Source organism: Syngnathus leptorhynchus, chromosome 21 (assembly GCF_054491065.1).
Source record: "Syngnathus leptorhynchus isolate UIUO chromosome 21, UIUO_Slep, whole genome shotgun sequence".
In the NCBI taxonomy this organism is placed as follows: Eukaryota; Metazoa; Chordata; class Actinopteri; order Syngnathiformes; family Syngnathidae; genus Syngnathus; species Syngnathus leptorhynchus.
In genome coordinates, this window is record NC_141215.1 from 6,878,046 (window position 1) to 6,894,988 (window position 16,943).

A 16,943-nucleotide genomic window follows, 5' to 3' on the forward strand; every position below is an offset into this window, starting at 1 on the left:
GCTGAATCGGCATTCTGTCTCAATTCACACAGGACGAGTCAAAGCAATCCAAATCCTGCTTGTAACCGCAGCGTAGCCGCTTACCACTTTGGGATTTATGGTCAAAGAAGCGAAACGCTACTTCTGCTTTTATTCCATTTGAAGCCACAAAGCATATAAACAAACACAAATCAACAGAACTAGCATGTCGCACGCCATGTAGCTTATCAAACTGCACTTAAAGAAGGCCCCGAATCCCTGATTATTTGAATTAAAGTCAAGTTTTAACCTTTACAAAAATCACAGTATGAATATCAAAGGGATGGGACACATTAGAAATAAGTGCGTATCAGACAGTTTCTGACTTGTCATCGTTGCATCTAATGGCGGCGTACCACATCAGGCAAATGGCAAAAACAGCCAGGCCGGAGCCCAGTAGGACCTTCTGGCTCACGTCCAGCATCTTGATCCGGTCCACCAGCTCCTCCTTGAGCAGGGCCGCGGATTCCTCGTCCAGTTCCGCCGTCTGAAAGCCAAAACGGCAGATGCTTAAAACAAAGAAATGAATCATTGCGTGACGCTCGGTCGGTGTTATTACCTCATTCATCCAAACCAGAGGGAAAATGGTTCTTTCATTGATTTTCTTCAGTACCCTAAGCACAAACGGAGCCTCGCGAGTAAGTTTTAGCCACAACGCTCAACCAAAGCGCACAAAATGTCACTTACGTGATGACGTTGGAGGGTCCGTACATCATGTTCACCTGAATTCTCTTGGCAAACCCCAGAGTAATTCCCGTTATCTGGTGGAGGTAGACGGGGTTACCAATTCATCAGGCCGAGTAAAATATCATCGGTACAATTGCCTTCAGCACGACCACAGCGAAAAGAAAACGAGTCTCACGGGTTCCACGTCCAGATAGGTCTTATGGTGCTCCTCGATAGGGTTGAGCCCCTTTATGGCCTTGTGCAGGGAAGGAGTACCATGAAGAAAGTGAGGCAAGGAGATGTAGATGGGCTGTCCTACAAAGAATAAAAACTGGACGGTGAGAACCTGGCCAAAGAAACCAGACCCAATTGTCCTGACTGACCGTATTGACAAGAACTAATGTCCAGAACCCCTGCCATGGTGCAGTTCTTGGTGGTCTTGAGATCCCGGCAGTAGCAGTGGTTTTCGGGGTTGTCCACCGGCGAGGCTAAGGTGGACTGCAGCAATCCGAAGCGGTACACCGGGATGTCCTTCAGGTCCCTGGCGTACTGAAAGCTGGCTGACACCGACCTGCGGGAGACAGAGGGGACGGCGGTGACCTCTAGTGGCTCTTGAAAATATTGCAGAGGGAATTACGTCACCTGCAGATGTCCGAGGAGAAGAAGAAGAGGGGCTTTGTCACATCCACAAAAGGAGCAAAGTTTGAACCATCTGGAAAAGGGAGGTTAAGTCCAGTTCAAACTTCACTATAACTTTTTTTTTTTTCTCTCTTTACCTGTCCCGTTGATCATGTTGCAATACTTGTCGTCCCAGAAGCTCAAACTCCTAAAACGGAGAAGAGGAATCTCAGTGAGGACATTTATCGTCGTCTTGTCCATCTTGTCCGAGCTCACCCGGATCCTCGCCACTTGTCGATCGTGCCCACTTTGCTGATGTCGCCCTTGCCGGTGAAGACGGTGTAGTAACCGTCAAAGGTGCCGTTGTACTGAGGGACAGGGGGAAGATCTCGTCGCATCATTACAGCCAGCGACAATAGCAAAACATGAGGTACACCCGCTCGCTCCGTCCGTCACGGTGCCAGACGGAATCTGATGTCTCCGATGCGGTAATAGTATCAAATTTAAATCTGAATCAATCAATATAATACGAGTTGTGTGTGAGACTCACGGGTGTGAAAAGGCCCACGGTGGCTTTCAACATGGGGTCTTTGTAGCCCCACAGCAGCTCTTTGATGCTGCGGCGCTGGAACAAAGACGAGTTGCTGCTCTTGATCATGGTCTCGAGTAAGGGATGCAGCCCTTTGGGAATCTTGGAATACGCCCCCTGATATACACAAAATTTGCTTTCAGATGCACACCGAGGAGCTAAGGGCACATTTCATAAGCGTGATCATTTGATTAGGAGCAGATTAGCGTCAGCTCTGCTGACACTCCAAGTTAAAACTCTTATCAATATTGTCAACTGTCAAGGATTATGTAACCATCCATGAGGCTGCGTCATTTAGCCTGCCGAGTTAGCATTAAGGTGAAAGTTCGGTCATAAAATGAACAGTCTGGCTAATCTGGCTAACGTTAGCGTGTTTGGCTGGATTAGACGATTTGAGATACGACTGAGTCGGGTTCGAGATGATTCATCAAGCTCCAGTTAGCTTCTATGAGGGATACGCGTGAGTAATCGTTGGCCTTCTCTCTCCCCCCCCCCCCCCGATAGGAATGACTAACCCGATTTGGTTAGCCTCTTAAGAACAACGTTAGAATCCAACAGCATCATTTGAGTTCAGGTTTACATGTATATGATGATTCTGTTTGCCCTTTGTACAAGATGAGGATGATGAATCGGCGAGTGGATGCGCTATCATTTATCACAGCACAGCTGCGCGCCTCACACTCACCGCCACCGCCAAGTTCAGGCAGGTGATGATGTCCTCTTCCGCTCCCACCGACAAGGACGCCTCAAACGTGGCACCCAGCGGAAGCAGGTAAGACACGGTGTCGTTGGGGTCGAAGGTGATGTTGGTTTTGGGCAAGTATCTGGTCCTGCGGGAATTTTTTTTGCTCAGCGCATGAGGGAGGGAGGGAGGGAGGGAGGGATGAAGAATGAAAGGGAGGAAATTTGCTTACAAGTAGGTGTAAGGTCCTTTCTCCACGACCGCCGGAACGGCACCTTCCTCCACCACCTCTCTGGCGTTTTGCACATCGAAGAACCAGAACTGTCTGAAGACCGCTCCCCCCGGTGACAGCCAGTTCTCATACGCCGGCGTTCCTTCAGCGATCACGGCTTCCTTGATCCCCGCACACGCCCCGGCAGACGAGACTATTTTTAACCGGACTGACGCACAGATGGTCGGGAACATTTTTTTTTTGTCAGCGCTTTGCCGAAAGATCCGAGACAAATTATTTCCCCTTGATCTCCGTGCGGCGCCACGTACCTGTAAGACGGTTTTCTCAATGAATCCGTTCCCCACCGGGATCAAGATGCCCCCCAGTAGGGCCATGGCCGCCCCGACGACAGCTCCGGCGAGAAGCCCGCACCTCTTGTTACAGCAGCCCATCTCGCTCGGCGTGTGTGTGTTTGCACCGTCTCTGCCTTTTGTACGCGCGGGCTTCGGCAGATGCCAGGTAGAAAGGTGCGCACCTTTCCTACAACGCTTATTTATATATGGCCAGCCAGGGCAGGACCGAGATAGCAGGTGATAGATAACCAGTCGAAAGGTTGACAAGAGCAGTTTCCAATCAAAGGAGACAACAACTCACATGCTGGACGGGGTGATCATTCCAAGACTCTTTTCAATCCTCCTTCGAGTCCCCTTCTTGCTTTGTGTGGACACTAATTGAGAATCAAAAGAACCCAATCCACACGTTAACATGTTTTAATTTGCTGGAGCATATCTGTTTAGTGTTTGTCAGCTTGTGGCTTATCTGGAAGTGCACTTCGATTCGCTCCACAACGTGACGTCAAATTTGGATTTTGATGCTGCTCCAGAATTTGACAAATGATCACGGATACTCTATTTTCGCCACTAGAGGGCAGTGTCCGTTACTGTTGATGGACTCTGTGTGTATACGGCGCTGCTCTTTCCAACACATTTCTGTTTGAAAAAGTATGAACTGCAAAAGCTGATGCCTGCCCACTTTGAACACAGAAAACCAGTTCTCCCAATTCATCCGAAACGGGATGAGCTTTTGTGTGTAAACGCTCCAATTGAATCCTGTACGCTCCTCTTGGCATGACATGGTGCGTGACAGTGACATCTTGCTTTTAGCAACTTGTCGCAAGACAACCACCCAAAATGTTTGCCCCTTCCCCCAAAGCAAACAAACAGTTTGGACGCAACTGGGAACCGTCCCTTCAGAAACCTGTTGACTGTGCAGGCTTGCGCTTGACTTTGTCTCAGCGTCTGAATTATTTAAACCACAAACAATGACTAATGTATGGATGAATGAGCAGGCAGGGGGGACGGGGTCCGCCACTGGCCCTGCTTGCAGGCTGTCCCCATGGGAACGTGTGTAGTAGTATACTGTCCCACGTTCAGTTCATGCAATAGCAGTTAGTTTTGAGCACTTTTTTGAAATAAATAGTCAAAATTAATATGCAATTGTCTAAATACAACCAATATTTTAATCAATTAAGTCGAATATTGTTTAATTATGTAGGTGTAAAAGGCTCGTACGTTGAAACCGTTTTCAGTCACGTTTAAGAGTCGTGCTTCAAAATAAAAGCAATTTAACAGGAGTATATTGTGCGCTAAACTGCACGGCGCGACTGTTGCCTTTTATTCTGAAGAACCAACTCGGAAGTGCGCCGTGTCCCTTCGACAGGAGGCTCGCTGTCCATTGCCGGCTCCTCCTCTCGCACGCATTTCAACTGCTGCCGCCGCAACGGATGGAGCGGAGCGCCAGCAGCAGCAGCAGCACCAGCAGCGAGCGTGAGAGGCGCCCCCGACCATTTTCCAAGCCGTCAAATTAGCTCGCATCTCGGCGACGACCTGCCCTGCCCACCCTAGCCCCTCGGTGGCAGAAACGCCCTCCTTCCGCCTCCAATACATCGATTGGTATTATTTTTTAGGGCGTGTGTCAGCTGGCAGGAGGAGAACATTTGAACTATTTCATGTGGGTTTAGTGAAGACATTTTAGCTGCTTGAGGATGGGCTGCACGCTGAGCACCGAGGACAAGGCGGCGGTGGAGCGGAGCAAAATGATCGACAGGAATCTCAGGGACGACGGCGAGAAGGCGGCAAGGGAGGTCAAACTGCTGCTGCTCGGTAAGAGCCGAGGCTGGGCTGGGGTGGGGTGGGCTGGGGTGGGGGCCTGGCCTAGCCACGGGGCGGAGGGTGACTTGTGGTCGCGGTGGTCGACGCCCAATTTGAATGTCTGCAGCGAAAAGCTTTTTTTTTTTTTTTTTTCGGTTACTTTTGTGCTGTGTCACCGCCGACTTTCAATACTAACTTTGGTCCCCGAATGCAACATTTTCGAGTTCGAATGAATAAAGCAACATTTCGAGTCAAAAGAAACTTTCCAAAACGCCGTTCTACGCACTGATTTGGGTTTGAAACGTCAATTCAACGTGAGTTGAATATTAATGATCTCATTTATGGGCCTCACAAATGTCAGCTCGATCTGACAACACGCCCTAATTAGTCGTTAACAAACACCATGATATGAATAGAAGGATAAAAGCTTTCTTTTCTTAACTAGGTTATCTCGTGCCAGGTTCACGCCTAAAAACATTCTCGGAAATTGCAGTTGTTTAAAAGCCACACAATCAATTACATTGTGGCATGATTAAATGCCATGATGCTCTTATGAGTTGTTCTTTATGATGTCCTTATGATGATTTCCCCCCAAAAAAAAAAAAAATCATTAGGTGCACACAAAGTCCCACTGTTATGCTTGTAAACAGTCACCCGAGGTGAGGAACTTTTCCATGCTTGGGCAAATGTTGACACACAAACACACATGCAGAATGTGGGTCACCAGGACATTAGTGAATCCAAGATCAATACCAAGAATTAGCACCTGACTCCTGACTGATCATTTTTCTCGTGTAGGAGCAATGCGTGTACATATTTGAGCAAATTCTTAAGTGGCTTGACGCGGATGCTGAAGGCAACTTGCCCCGGCGTGTCAGCTCACGTTTGTGACCTGACACGTGTTGTCATGTTTTCGTCACGTCCAATTTTTTTGTTTTGTTTGCGCCGCAACTGCTTTAATTACAATAGCTTGTGGATCCCGTCCAACACGTGACCAGGTTACACTGGCAAAAAATAAGCATTTCAAATGCTTTGTCATTAAGAATAATTCACAGCTTCAGATTTAATGACAGTTAATGAGCTAATAATAATTGGACATCAACTCGGTAAAAGCGAGAAGGATCTATTGACATTTTGTTTGTTAGGGAGATGAGCAGCTCAAATGCGACTTAGTACTCTTTGTTTGCACGCAAGCTGAAGTGTCAACTTACGTTTGCCGGACGCCAAGCAACGGCACAAACGCGCCAGCTTTAGTCGCGCCGTCTTAAATCCTCCCAATGTCATCCGAGGTCCCGTTGCGGTTTTTGCTCCACACGAGGGTTCGGCAACCTCCCCGTCCGTGTTGATACGCCAGAGCCGAGGCGAGGCGAGGCGAGCCGGCTGAATTATTCAAGGCGCGCTAACTGTGGCTCTTCCGCAGGTGCCGGCGAGTCGGGCAAGAGCACCATCGTCAAGCAGATGAAGTGAGTCCAATTCGCAGCAGCGCACAAAGCTTGCCTACTGCCTGTAAAATATCTCCCGGTGGAGACGTATCTTTGGGCAGCTTTATTTTTAGTTTGCTGTCGTGCCGAGAGTGGCCATTCCTAGGATTTTTTGGGGATTATTTCCAGGATCATCCACGAGGCGGGCTACTCGGAAGAAGAGTGCAAGCAGTACAAGGCGGTGGTCTACAGCAACACCATCCAGTCCATCATCGCCATCATCAGGGCCATGGGCCGCCTCAAGATCGACTTTGGCGACGCCGCCAGAGCCGTGAGTCGTCAAAGTGGGAGCTCTGTCAATTCTCTGTTGAATGTCGCCCTTTTCCGCCCTCCCGCAGGACGACGCACGGCAGCTCTTTGTGCTGGCCGGATCCGCCGAGGAGGGCTTCATGACGGCCGAACTGGCCGGCGTCATCAAGCGGCTGTGGCGGGACGCCGGCGTCCAGGCCTGCTTCGGACGCTCGCGCGAGTACCAGCTCAACGACTCGGCCGCCTAGTAAGTCTACCGAAAAGCCAAGTGATGTGAAATCTCAATGACCTCGGCAAGTATCGAACCGGCAGATGCTAGCGTTATGAGCTGCGGCTAATGATTTGGTAACGTCTTCCTCCAGGCCACGTTGCACCGACTTAATTGAGCATTGCGCAAGAAACTTTTGCAACAAAGCACCGCCTGTGTGTGCGCGCTTTTGTCCCCTCGCTTATTAGCGCCAGTGTTGCACAATGGCATCATAAGCCAAACTCGTTAGTTTTTCTTGTCACGCCGCCACCCAAACTAAATTCCGCGTGACTCTGTGCGCCGGCAGCTACCTGAACGACCTGGAGCGCATCTCGCAGGGCTTGTACATCCCCACGCAGCAGGACGTGCTGCGCACCCGCGTCAAGACCACCGGCATCGTGGAGACGCATTTCACCTTCAAGGACCTCCACTTCAAGTTGGTGTCTCAGCCCCGCCCCCTTTCCCCCCCCCTTCCTTCCTTTTCCGTTAATCCCGCCGTGTTGTCGTCCCCGCAGGATGTTCGACGTGGGGGGCCAGCGGTCCGAGCGCAAAAAGTGGATCCACTGCTTCGAGGGCGTGACCGCCATCATCTTCTGCGTGGCGCTCAGCGACTACGACCTGGTGCTGGCCGAGGACGAGGAGATGGTACGCCGCTACGCGAAACATTCCCCCCCCCCAAAAAAGTTCCTAACAAGACGTTTGCCCTCCAGAACCGAATGCACGAGAGCATGAAGCTCTTCGACAGTATCTGCAACAACAAGTGGTTCACCGACACGTCCATCATCCTCTTTCTCAACAAGAAGGACCTCTTTGAGGAGAAGATCAAGAAGAGCCCGCTCACCATCTGCTACCCGGAGTACGCAGGTCCGAGGCAGATTTGTGCAAACGTCACATTGGCTTCAAAAAGCTGCAAGTGTGTGGTTTGCTTGTGCGGCAGGCTCCAACACGTACGAGGAGGCGGCGGCCTATATCCAGTGTCAGTTTGAAGACCTGAACAAGCGCAAGGACACCAAGGAGATCTACACGCACTTTACGTGCGCCACCGACACTAAGAACGTGCAGTTCGTCTTTGACGCCGTCACCGACGTCATCATCAAGAACAACCTGAAAGACTGCGGCCTCTTCTAGGAGCCGTCGCCGCCGGCGCCGAAGTTCTTTCTTACTCCAGGTGAGCCGCAGCCACAAAGACGGGACGGCGCGTCTTGTGAAGGCTAACGCGTTGCCGCGGTAACCGCAAAACTTCAAGCTCTATAAATATAGCCACACTTTAGTGTGAAAATGTCTGGCATTATTCACATTTTGATGACTTATTTCTGTTGAAAAGTGATTTTCTTACATTTTATTTTCATCCCAAAATGTTCTGACTTTTTTTTGTCCCCAGGTTGCATTTTTGTTGGAGGAATGCCCATGGAGCAGGGCAGAGGCGTTCTCCCGACCCCCCCCCCCCCCCCCCCCCTTCTCATCCCCCTCGGCCACGCGCTGTACAGTAACGCCACCTTTAACAGCTTTATTTATGTTTTTGTCTCGGGACATTTTGTGTCAGATGTTTTTATCGTTCTCAAACTGGCGGGCTTCTACTTTTTTTTTTTTTTACTTTTGGGAAGAGAAAGATCCCCTCGAGGATAGGCTTTGACTTTTTTTTATCTTGGAAAATGGCGACCGGCGTGTAGCCAGAACCCCCCCCCCCACCACCACCTGCAATATTGTCACATTCACATTCAGGATTTTTGCTTTTGAAACTCTGTAAAAAAACCAACAAAAAAATCTATCTCCATTGGAGGGTGTGGCACCTTGTATATTTTCCCATTTTTTGCAAGGATCGGGAGCGCAGCTATTTTGTTTTGTTTCCCCCACAAGATGGCGGAGGTATTTTTTCCTGGGAGGGAGGGAGGGAGGGGGGGGCAGGGGATGGACACTACATCGCTGAACCTTTGCATAATCATCTCTCTTATTTTGATAATAAAAAAAAAAAAGAAAACAGGAAAACATTTTACAAGCAATCAGAAGTCTTTCAATTTCATTTGTGTCAAAAGTGACAAAGCTTTCAAAGTTGTTGTTTTTTTTTTTTCCAGCCACCGTGGCCAATTGAAAATCGATTCCTCGCAGTGTAAATGGGAAGGAACCTAACGAGGACTTCCCGGATGTGGATTTCAGACACATCATGAAAGCTTGCTGCCTCCATTTTGTGTAAACAAGAGCAACAATGGAGCCTTTTATTTTCTCTCGTCGTGCCTTTCTGTTGACCGGCTCCTCTCGGGTTGTCACATTCTCCGAGGTGCTGATTTAAAAAAAAAAAAAAAAAAAAGTTCTTATCAGCTGCAGCAGCAGCAGAAGCCCTGTGGGACACCAGGCTCACATTCTTCCAAGGGCACAGACATCACGGGTCGGGTCAGGCAGGCGCTTTGGACTCTTTTAGAAGACGTCGGCCGTTATCTCCTAAGTGCCTGCTATTTTCAATTTTGCCTGAGAGATGTGACTTTGAACCTGTGCCTCCAAACTTGACCCTGACCCAAGTGACTTAATGGTCAGCGTGACAATTAGGCCCAAAAAGACCCGAGATTCCCACGAAATCGTACGCTGGCCAAGTGACGTCCTATCACATGACAAAAACGCGTCACACGGCCTTTTGTCTCGCTAGTTTTATTATTTTTTTCATCCCCCTTGCCTGCGCGCACACACGGTGGCTGTGATGTCATTGATACTTAGCACCATGGCAACAGGGGAAAAGATGGTGACAGATATTCCCTCATAGCTGGAAGTTGTTCATAATAGCTGCCAATTTTATTTTTCAAATTTTGTGTCGATGCTTTTCACAAACTACCCGGCCCCTTTAAAACCAGACAAGAGTACTTTTATCCTTGTCAATGTTTTTTAAAGTTTTCTTTAGCGCGTCCATTTCATTGGGAGCGCGTCGAGCCATAATCCCGCTTTAATAAATCCTCAAATCCAGACTGAGATCCGGCATTGTTCTCGGGACAAAAAGACCTGCCAGGGCGAATTAAAGCAAGCGTTTTTGACACTCTTAACATTCCGGTGACGAGTCACATCCCTGGACCCCAAATATTCTACCAGGGGAAGTGCGGGGCCTCCCGCTCACGCAGCGGGTGGCTGAATCATAGGCTACTCATGACGCACTCGCCTTGGCTTGTTTTGTTCCTGCGACCACCTGTAGCCTCGCTAATATTATTAGTGCCTTGAATATGCAAATGAGGCTGTGTGGGCTGAAAGGGAAACAGGATGGCTAAATGTAATCATACAAAGAGCCAGTTTTCTACTGTACACACGGGTGACAAATCCTACACTGTTATTGTATCTGATTTATTGTCACAACTATTGAAGCTTTTTTTCTGTTTGCGTATGTTGGCTTCTAATGCCATCTAGTGGAAATAAGCAGCATTGCACGAGTCATTTTTCATAGTTGTGTGCCGCAGTAATAGCCTTTTTTTCCCCCGAAAATGTGTTTTTATTCTTTTCAACTACGCCCACAGGGGAGTGACGTAAATGGGCCAAGCGTTGCCATGGAAACATTTTCCGTGCATTACACAGCTTTTATCGCTTGCGCATGCGTGGAGTGCTGCAACAATATTTTTTTCCAACCTGCTATGGCATCATTTTGCCAGGAGATGGCAGCATTGTATTGCCGCGTCTCAAGACCAAATTGGCCAAATGTTTTTTTTTGTTTTTCAAATTAACTTTTAAAAACACAAATATCATTTATAAGGTGCAGTAAATGTTTTACTGACTTTTTTCTAGCAAAATAATTGGCTAAATAAATTAATGAAGATGATATCCTGTCAGAAACATTAGCAGTGGAACATTTTGTATGCATGAACTTGTGGACGTGACATAATTAATCAGAATTTAATTCGGCCATTTTCTCAACGCGGCGGGATTTCTTCTCATTTGCATTGATTCCAAAGGCAGAAATGTTTATTTAGATCAACAAGTGAGAAAAGCGCCTGGCTCACCTCGCGTCCGCTCATTTGCTGATGAATGGAAAGTGATGCAGATTTATGGCAGCATGGGGGGAGGGGGGGGCAAGGATGGGGGAGTGCAATAGCGTAAACTTAATCAGCATGAAATATGATAAAGTGTCAGCGGTGCAAGAGAAACAAGGGCGTCTCCCAGCTATGATTTTGCTCTTTTATGGCCATTTGTGACAAACGACGTGATGAGGAGGTGGAGGAAAATTAAATTTCGGCGTCTCGAAGGGGCTGTCCTTCAACTTCAACGCCAAATTATCATGCACGGCGGGACTCGATTGCTCTCCAAATGAATTGTGACCCCTGCACATTTTAATCAAGGTCTGCCTTTTTTTTTTTTTTTTTTCTTTTTTTCTCTCCTCAGCGTCTTCCCACAATGTTTCAGGTGTGTTATTTCAAACTACAAGGTTATCAGAGTTGTCCCAATGTTCAACCACTGTGGCAAAAGTGTGTGAAAGGGGAAGCAAGGATACAAGGCAATAAAAAAAACACACACAAAAAAAACCCCCATTCTGAGTCTTTTTGTTTCCACGGCGACGCAAACCGAAAGCATCTTCCGGTAGGTGCTGCGCCTGTGCCAGCCAAAAGTGGATTCTTTTCTTGTTGCCAAACAGCTGTCTTGAAGTGTTTGATGCCTCTTAGTGGGACAGGTCCACAGGCGCGTCCATCCGAGGCTGCAGGACCAGATGGAAGTCCGGCCAGCGTATGCGGCCTTAGGGAGTCGCTTACCGGCTTTTTGCGACACGATCTAACGATCGCGACAGGCCTCATTGCAGGGCAATTAAAACCTGAATCAAACATGTTGCGAGGCAAGCAAGGGTAGCTGATGAAATGGCCAATTAATTGTTTTCACACGCATTCATTCCTGCTCTTGTTCACACACTGCCTGAGGAATTCCTCGCCTCTGTACAGCCCCAGCCCCGCCCCGCCCGCCCTGACTTCTGGAACGTAAAGACCTTATTATTGTTTTCTCACCTTTTTATAGTTTTTGAAGAATGCCTGATTGATTGCATCCAATCATTATGAAGAGAAATCATGATAAGGGTGCGACGTGGAATAACCACATCACAGTCATAAAATGCAAACGACGGTGATCATTCTTTGGAGAAAGTTGTGCTGTAAAAATGTCACGATTTGGATCATCAAAGTTCAAGTATGCAGTACGTGTATTTGAAAGCATTGCAATTGGAATTTGACAGTTGAAAATTCAATTGTTCGTTTGAGCCAACTTCGCCAGGTTTCTGCGTCGTTGTAAACTCCTACTTCGGAGAGAGTTATTAAACGCACCACGAGTTAACGAGCCAGCTGCTGTGCAGCCGAGGACATGGAACCAAGTGACGGCCAAAAGTCACGCATATCCCCGTGAGGGTGGGGGGAACCCCTCAAAATACGACGTGAGCCATGTCCAGGAGAACAAAACGAAGGACTAACCACTGGAGCAACAAAGTCCACGAAAGTGTTCTCGTCCGGGACGCGGAGGGGCAGCTGGCTGCACTGGAACTCAGGGGCGGTGCTGAGCACGGACACTTTCCGCTTGTGGGTGAGCTTCTCCCGGGTGGAACGGCGTGCCTCGGCGGCAGACTCCATCCCGGAGAACTGCTGTTGCTGGAGGTCAACGACACGCCGGTGGCCGGGCTCACTAGCCGGGACGTGATGGCGGTGCTGAGGCACAGCAAGGAGCCCGTCAGACTCAAGTGTGTCAAACAAGGTCAGTTCTGATTCTTCTACATGAGTAACTGTGGCCGGCCTTTCCATTTTTACTTGAAAGTATCTTGAAAGTGTTTAAAGAGCTTGTTGCACGTGTTGTCATAGCGAGTTCTGTTGTTTTTGTTAGCTTTTTGTGGTTAAAGCGGGATTTTGGACGTATTTAGTGATGCTCGGCGCGGATACCAAGTTTGGTCCGTGAAGGGGGCGTGTTGCGTTCGTAACAATCAGATAAACAATTGCCACTCAAATGTGTCAAGTGATGTTGTAATCGTTCAACATTTGTTCATTAAAACTATTGCCAGTGATGCCGTGATGACCAAAGTGCTCTAATCGAGTTGGTTGATGTCTGTTCTACTGGGAGTGAGTGTTTTTTGTTTGGTTGTCGACGCAAAAAGGTGGTTTTTTGGACGCTTTTGTTGACGCCAGCTCGCTAATGATGCCAAGTTCAAGCTGCGTTCGGTGCAGTCGGAAAATAGTTACTTGTCAAAGTGTTTTTGATAACCATGATTAAAATGATGCTAGTCATTGTTTGACTGAAATGTTTTGAATCTTGTGTACTGTCTGGGGATTTGCTTTATTTGTTTTTTTTGTCAGCTAGTTGGTGATGGACGTTCTGTGTGATGCTCGGTGCAGATTTTAATTTCTTTCAGTGAAGGGGTCGCGTTGCATTTGTGGCAGTCAGAATGTTTGTTTGTTTGTTTGTTTGTTTGTTTGTTTGTTTGTTTGTTTCCATTGCAAGCCTTTTCAAATGAACATCATTACTGGCAGGCTTTCTGTTTATTATTTCACCGAAGATTTGTTCTCAGCTCCTTCGTCATGATACCTCTGCGTTCTTTCACACTCTCGTGATAGTTGAGTCACAAGCTCCTCAACGATGTTATTATTAGATTAGCTGAGACCCAATATGGCGGCAGGTGTATCATGGGGACAAAAGTCAACAGGGAAGCCCTACATGTTACTTTGACCATTTTGCGTCTTGTGCCTCTCTCAAAGAGGCATTTTATTTTGGCCTGGGTGGATGATGCATCCGCTGTCCGCCTCCTATTTTTCCAGCATGAAAGGCGGCCATTGTAAGGCTCTTTGCGATCTTTTCCCGCTCTCTAGAGTCCTTCTACCTTTTCGGCTTCTCGATGCCAGCAGACCCAAAGTGGAAGTTGACCTTTTTGCGTGACCCTGGCTCGATGTCAACCTCTTTTCTCATAAGCTTTGCCCAACGTGCGTCCTTATCTGCATGCCGAGCGTGTGCGGTGCATTTGCCCAGCCCTGTGCAAACAAGCGTCCTCTTTTTGTCTTCTGATAGACATCTAGTCGCTGTAAGCGACTTGACAAAACAGCGCTGGTCTGTGCTACTAATGAGGGCCAACCTGAGCCCGCTTTCAAGGGCATCGTGTGACAGCTCAAGCACACAAGCGGCAAGACGCAATTCTATCAAAGTTGCCTTTGCGTTCCTTGAAGCTTCCAGTCATGCGCCATGTCTCCCATGTACGCCGTGCGCCAGCAGCCAATGATGACTCATCTCCAGACAGTCTGTTTGGATTTAATGAGCCTTAACACAATTCGCATGGAGACAACTGCCCCCCCCCCCAACACACACACTCTAACCTCACACTTAGGAGGAAGCGTCAAAATCCCAACAGAATAAAATGGCAACATTTTACTAGTATGGAAGAAAAGTTCCAATATTTTATAAGAGAAATCTCAGATTTTCCTAAAGGAAATGCCTGAATTTTTGCAAAAATATAGTCATGATTTTATGAAAATCTATTTAAAATCATAACTAAATGCTGTTTTAAAGTCATACTTTTGAATCTTTTTTTAACAAGGGTCAACATTTTAAGAAAAAAATAATAATAAAAATGTTAAGAAAAAAGTTAATTTAATGAGGGAAATAAGCTAAACAAATTACAGGACTAATGTTCTGCAAAATAATTTTAGGATCAAACATGATACAAGTATCAATCTTGTATCTTTGAATTTCCAGTCATAAATATTAAGAGTTAAAAAGTGATTTGGCCCTAATAGAAAAGCAGAAAATGACGATTGCCCTGTGCAATACCACCCCCTTCCAGAAGTGGCAGCAGTGTGCCCATACAAGTCATTGAATCCTGCACGTTGACGTCAAAAAGGTGTCCTTGTGGCAGCCACTATCTTGGCACACTTGTCCATTTGTCACAGCGTGCGTTGTTTATTCTCCGCGTCCCCCAAACTTCCACAACAAAAACTTTGGGGGCTCTCCTTTGACTGATGCTTCCTCCCGTGGCCTCCAGATGGCCTCGCTAAAAAGGTTTCCGGACGTAAAGGAATGATTTACGCCCCCGCCCCCCTTTAAGATAAGTAGATTCATCAGGAGACTTCCGCGGGTTCTAAAATCATTAATAAGCTCGGCGGCAAAAGTCACCTTCTGTCCCATCCTTGTGTGTTTTGTCAGCGCTTCCCTTTGTTGTTTTATTTGCGTGGCGGTGAAACACGGCGGAACGATGGCATCGATTCTGGCTGAGCGGCCGTCGCCTCAAAATGAAAGTGTCGTTCATCCCTCGTCTCGTTTCCTGTGCCGCGACCTTGCCGGGAGGGAGAAAAAAAAAAAAAGCAACAATAGCTTTTGGGCTTTTGACATTCCGCCTCGCATTTTCCCCTTAGCTCAAATCAATTAAGGCCTTGCAGCTCTGTCCAGATGAAGAGAAGATTGACACGAGGCAGAAAATGGAGCTCCACGTTGGCCCAATGCAAAGTTACTTTGTGTCGCTGCCGAAGTCACTGGTTGAGTTGTTTTCGTTTCAGAGCTTGTCTCTGAATTATGGATGCAGATGAGACATGATGAAAAACGGCAGGAAATTTGGAGGCGAGCTGCTCTGAATTCATAACGAGCGCCTCACTGGAGCGAGAGCCGTCACGGTCTTGTCTCGGGGCGTCTTGCCGTATGTGTTCACCAAGCGGCGGCGGCCAAACACTTGGAATTTCACGCGGCGCTCCTCGCGTAATGGCTCCCCGGAGACCACCCGAGGCCAGCCGCTGTTTGGATCCGCCTGGCCTGGCCCGGCCGCGGTCGACCATCTCCATTTATTTCCATAATGTGCGCTCGGTGTGATGATGAAACCCGAGGGGTGGAGGCTCACCGGTGATTTGGGCGAGAGGGGTCAATCTCGTCACCTCTTGACTTCACAAGTAGCAGAGACGCCTTCGTGGTTGGCCAGCCATATTTGAGAAGAAATGTCTCTCTGGCCAACGTGACTCACCGATAAGATTTTGTCGTGGATGTCAAATAAATGTGGAGACGGAAGCAAAAGCGCTAATGAATCACTTTAGTCCTTTAACACGAGAATGGATCACGTCCACGGTAAAGTTTGCAACGTTGAGCCCTCCTGTCTGGCAAATGTAATGAAGGCTCCGTTACAAAGCCTCGTCGAAGTGGAGCAGACCCGTCCGCGTATTCTCCAGCGAACCTGCGAATTATGTTTTATTAGCGCCGCGCCTCCACTTGCCGGCGGCGTCCGCCCGCTCGCCCGCTCGCCCGCCCGCCCTCGTGGAAACGTCTAATTCGCTTCCAAGGGGCGGCTAAAAAGACTTTGGTGAGAGCGCTCAATCACGTCTGAGAGGGATTGCGCTAAGAAAGTCAAGTGCGCAACATGGCGGCTCCAACTCCTACCTAGTCTGCCAGCGTGCTGTGATGACATCGTCGGAGTCCATCCAATATGATCGCCGTCTTGTCTCGCAAAGACGTGCTGCACTTTCCTCTCAGGCCAATGTCGCTACTTTTAGCTCGGCTTAATTATTCAAAGCGACCAAAGTGGCTTCTTCTTCAGTTCAAGGGAAAAAACCCGCAGCCAGTCGTTCATGTGTTCCTGGTTTTGTTCCGACCGCCAAAAGAACTGCTACAAATGGTGTTTTTGTGACCATAGGTGGCAAACTCCAGGCCCGGGGGTCCAGATACGGCCCGCCGCATCATCTTGTGTGGCCCGTATAGACTTCAGGTTGTCGATGTCAGCCAGCGCCTCTTACGTACTCGTCCACGTATGTAAGCGCCGCCCCACCCGACAAATAAACGGCGGCAGTGGCTGCGAGCAAAACGACACAGGTGTCCCTCCCCGCCTTCAAAGTAAATGGCCCGTATAGTCAATCCAATATAAAATGCCTGTGCTGGAAAAGGACTGACAGCCATAAAAGTGAGTTATTTGGCCGTCGCCGGTCTCAGCTCGCCGGCCTACGCTCACCCTCGGAGTCCAACCTGTCGGCTCCAATTACCCGAGGCGAGTGTTTGCCCGCCGCTTGTGCGACATCTGTATCCTAATTGCTCGCCAGCGCGTTTGGAGGCAACGGCTCAATTAGTCCACAAACGAGCGCTTTA

The 16,943-nt window shown here is 48.3% G+C and overlaps 3 protein-coding genes across 9 annotated transcripts in view; 2 read left to right on the forward strand and 1 right to left on the reverse strand.

Annotated features, from left to right (window-relative positions):
• Positions 1-98: 98 nt before the first annotated feature.
• On the reverse strand, positions 99-3,329 carry cd36 (CD36 molecule (CD36 blood group)). 2 transcript variants are annotated; one of them, XM_085902084.1, is made up of 12 exons: positions 3,114-3,329; positions 2,806-2,966; positions 2,577-2,721; positions 1,853-2,008; positions 1,579-1,670; positions 1,461-1,510; positions 1,327-1,396; positions 1,068-1,255; positions 881-999; positions 706-779; positions 578-632; positions 99-505 (listed from the first exon to the last, which is right to left on the reverse strand). In XM_085902084.1, exons 1-12 carry the CDS (start codon positions 3,234-3,236, stop codon positions 329-331), a joined length of 1,410 nt encoding a protein of 469 aa, XP_085758210.1. In that variant the 5' UTR covers positions 3,237-3,329; the 3' UTR covers positions 99-328. The 2 variants fall into 2 exon arrangements, with proteins under 2 accessions (XP_085758210.1, XP_085758208.1); XM_085902082.1 differs by having other exon boundaries at positions 2,806-3,329.
• Positions 3,330-4,538: 1,209 nt separating this feature from the next.
• gnai1 (guanine nucleotide binding protein (G protein), alpha inhibiting activity polypeptide 1) lies at positions 4,539-8,690 on the forward strand. Its single transcript, XM_085902019.1, has 9 exons — positions 4,539-4,946; positions 6,355-6,397; positions 6,545-6,686; positions 6,754-6,911; positions 7,219-7,347; positions 7,427-7,556; positions 7,622-7,775; positions 7,849-8,079; positions 8,293-8,690. The coding sequence occupies exons 1-8, from the start codon at positions 4,829-4,831 to the stop codon at positions 8,037-8,039; spliced, it is 1,065 nt and encodes a 354-aa protein (XP_085758145.1). The 5' UTR covers positions 4,539-4,828; the 3' UTR covers positions 8,040-8,079; positions 8,293-8,690.
• Positions 8,691-11,994: 3,304 nt separating this feature from the next.
• magi2a (membrane associated guanylate kinase, WW and PDZ domain containing 2a) overlaps positions 11,995-16,943 on the forward strand; it is a 36,545-nt gene continuing 31,596 nt past the window's right edge. For all 6 annotated transcript variants that reach the window (XM_085901916.1, XM_085901917.1, XM_085901918.1 and 3 more), the window contains exon 1: positions 11,995-12,602. In XM_085901916.1, the coding sequence (XP_085758042.1) occupies positions 12,296-12,602 (307 nt within the window). In that variant the 5' untranslated portion in view covers positions 11,995-12,295. The remainder of the gene's footprint in view (positions 12,603-16,943) is intronic.

What these genes read in the sequence shown, in the direction of transcription:
- gnai1 (XM_085902019.1), top strand. Translation starts at nt 4,829, where the DNA reads ATGGGCTGCACGCTGAGCACCGAGGACAAGGCGGCGGTGGAGCGGAGC. An exon ending in GGTCAAACTGCTGCTGCTCG is followed by an intron (nt 4,947 to 6,354) that starts GTAAGAGCCGAG and finishes GCTCTTCCGCAG; the next exon opens with GTGCCGGCGAGTCGGGCAAG. An exon ending in TTCAAGGACCTCCACTTCAA is followed by an intron (nt 7,348 to 7,426) that starts GTTGGTGTCTCA and finishes TCGTCCCCGCAG; the next exon opens with GATGTTCGACGTGGGGGGCC.
- cd36 (XM_085902082.1), bottom strand. Translation starts at nt 3,236, where the DNA reads ATGGGCTGCTGTAACAAGAGGTGCGGGCTTCTCGCCGGAGCTGTCGTC. An exon ending in GCCTGAACTTGGCGGTGGCG is followed by an intron (nt 2,009 to 2,576) that starts GTGAGTGTGAGG and finishes TGTGTATATCAG; the next exon opens with GGGGCGTATTCCAAGATTCC. An exon ending in CCGTGGGCCTTTTCACACCC is followed by an intron (nt 1,671 to 1,852) that starts GTGAGTCTCACA and finishes CCTGTCCCTCAG; the next exon opens with TACAACGGCACCTTTGACGG.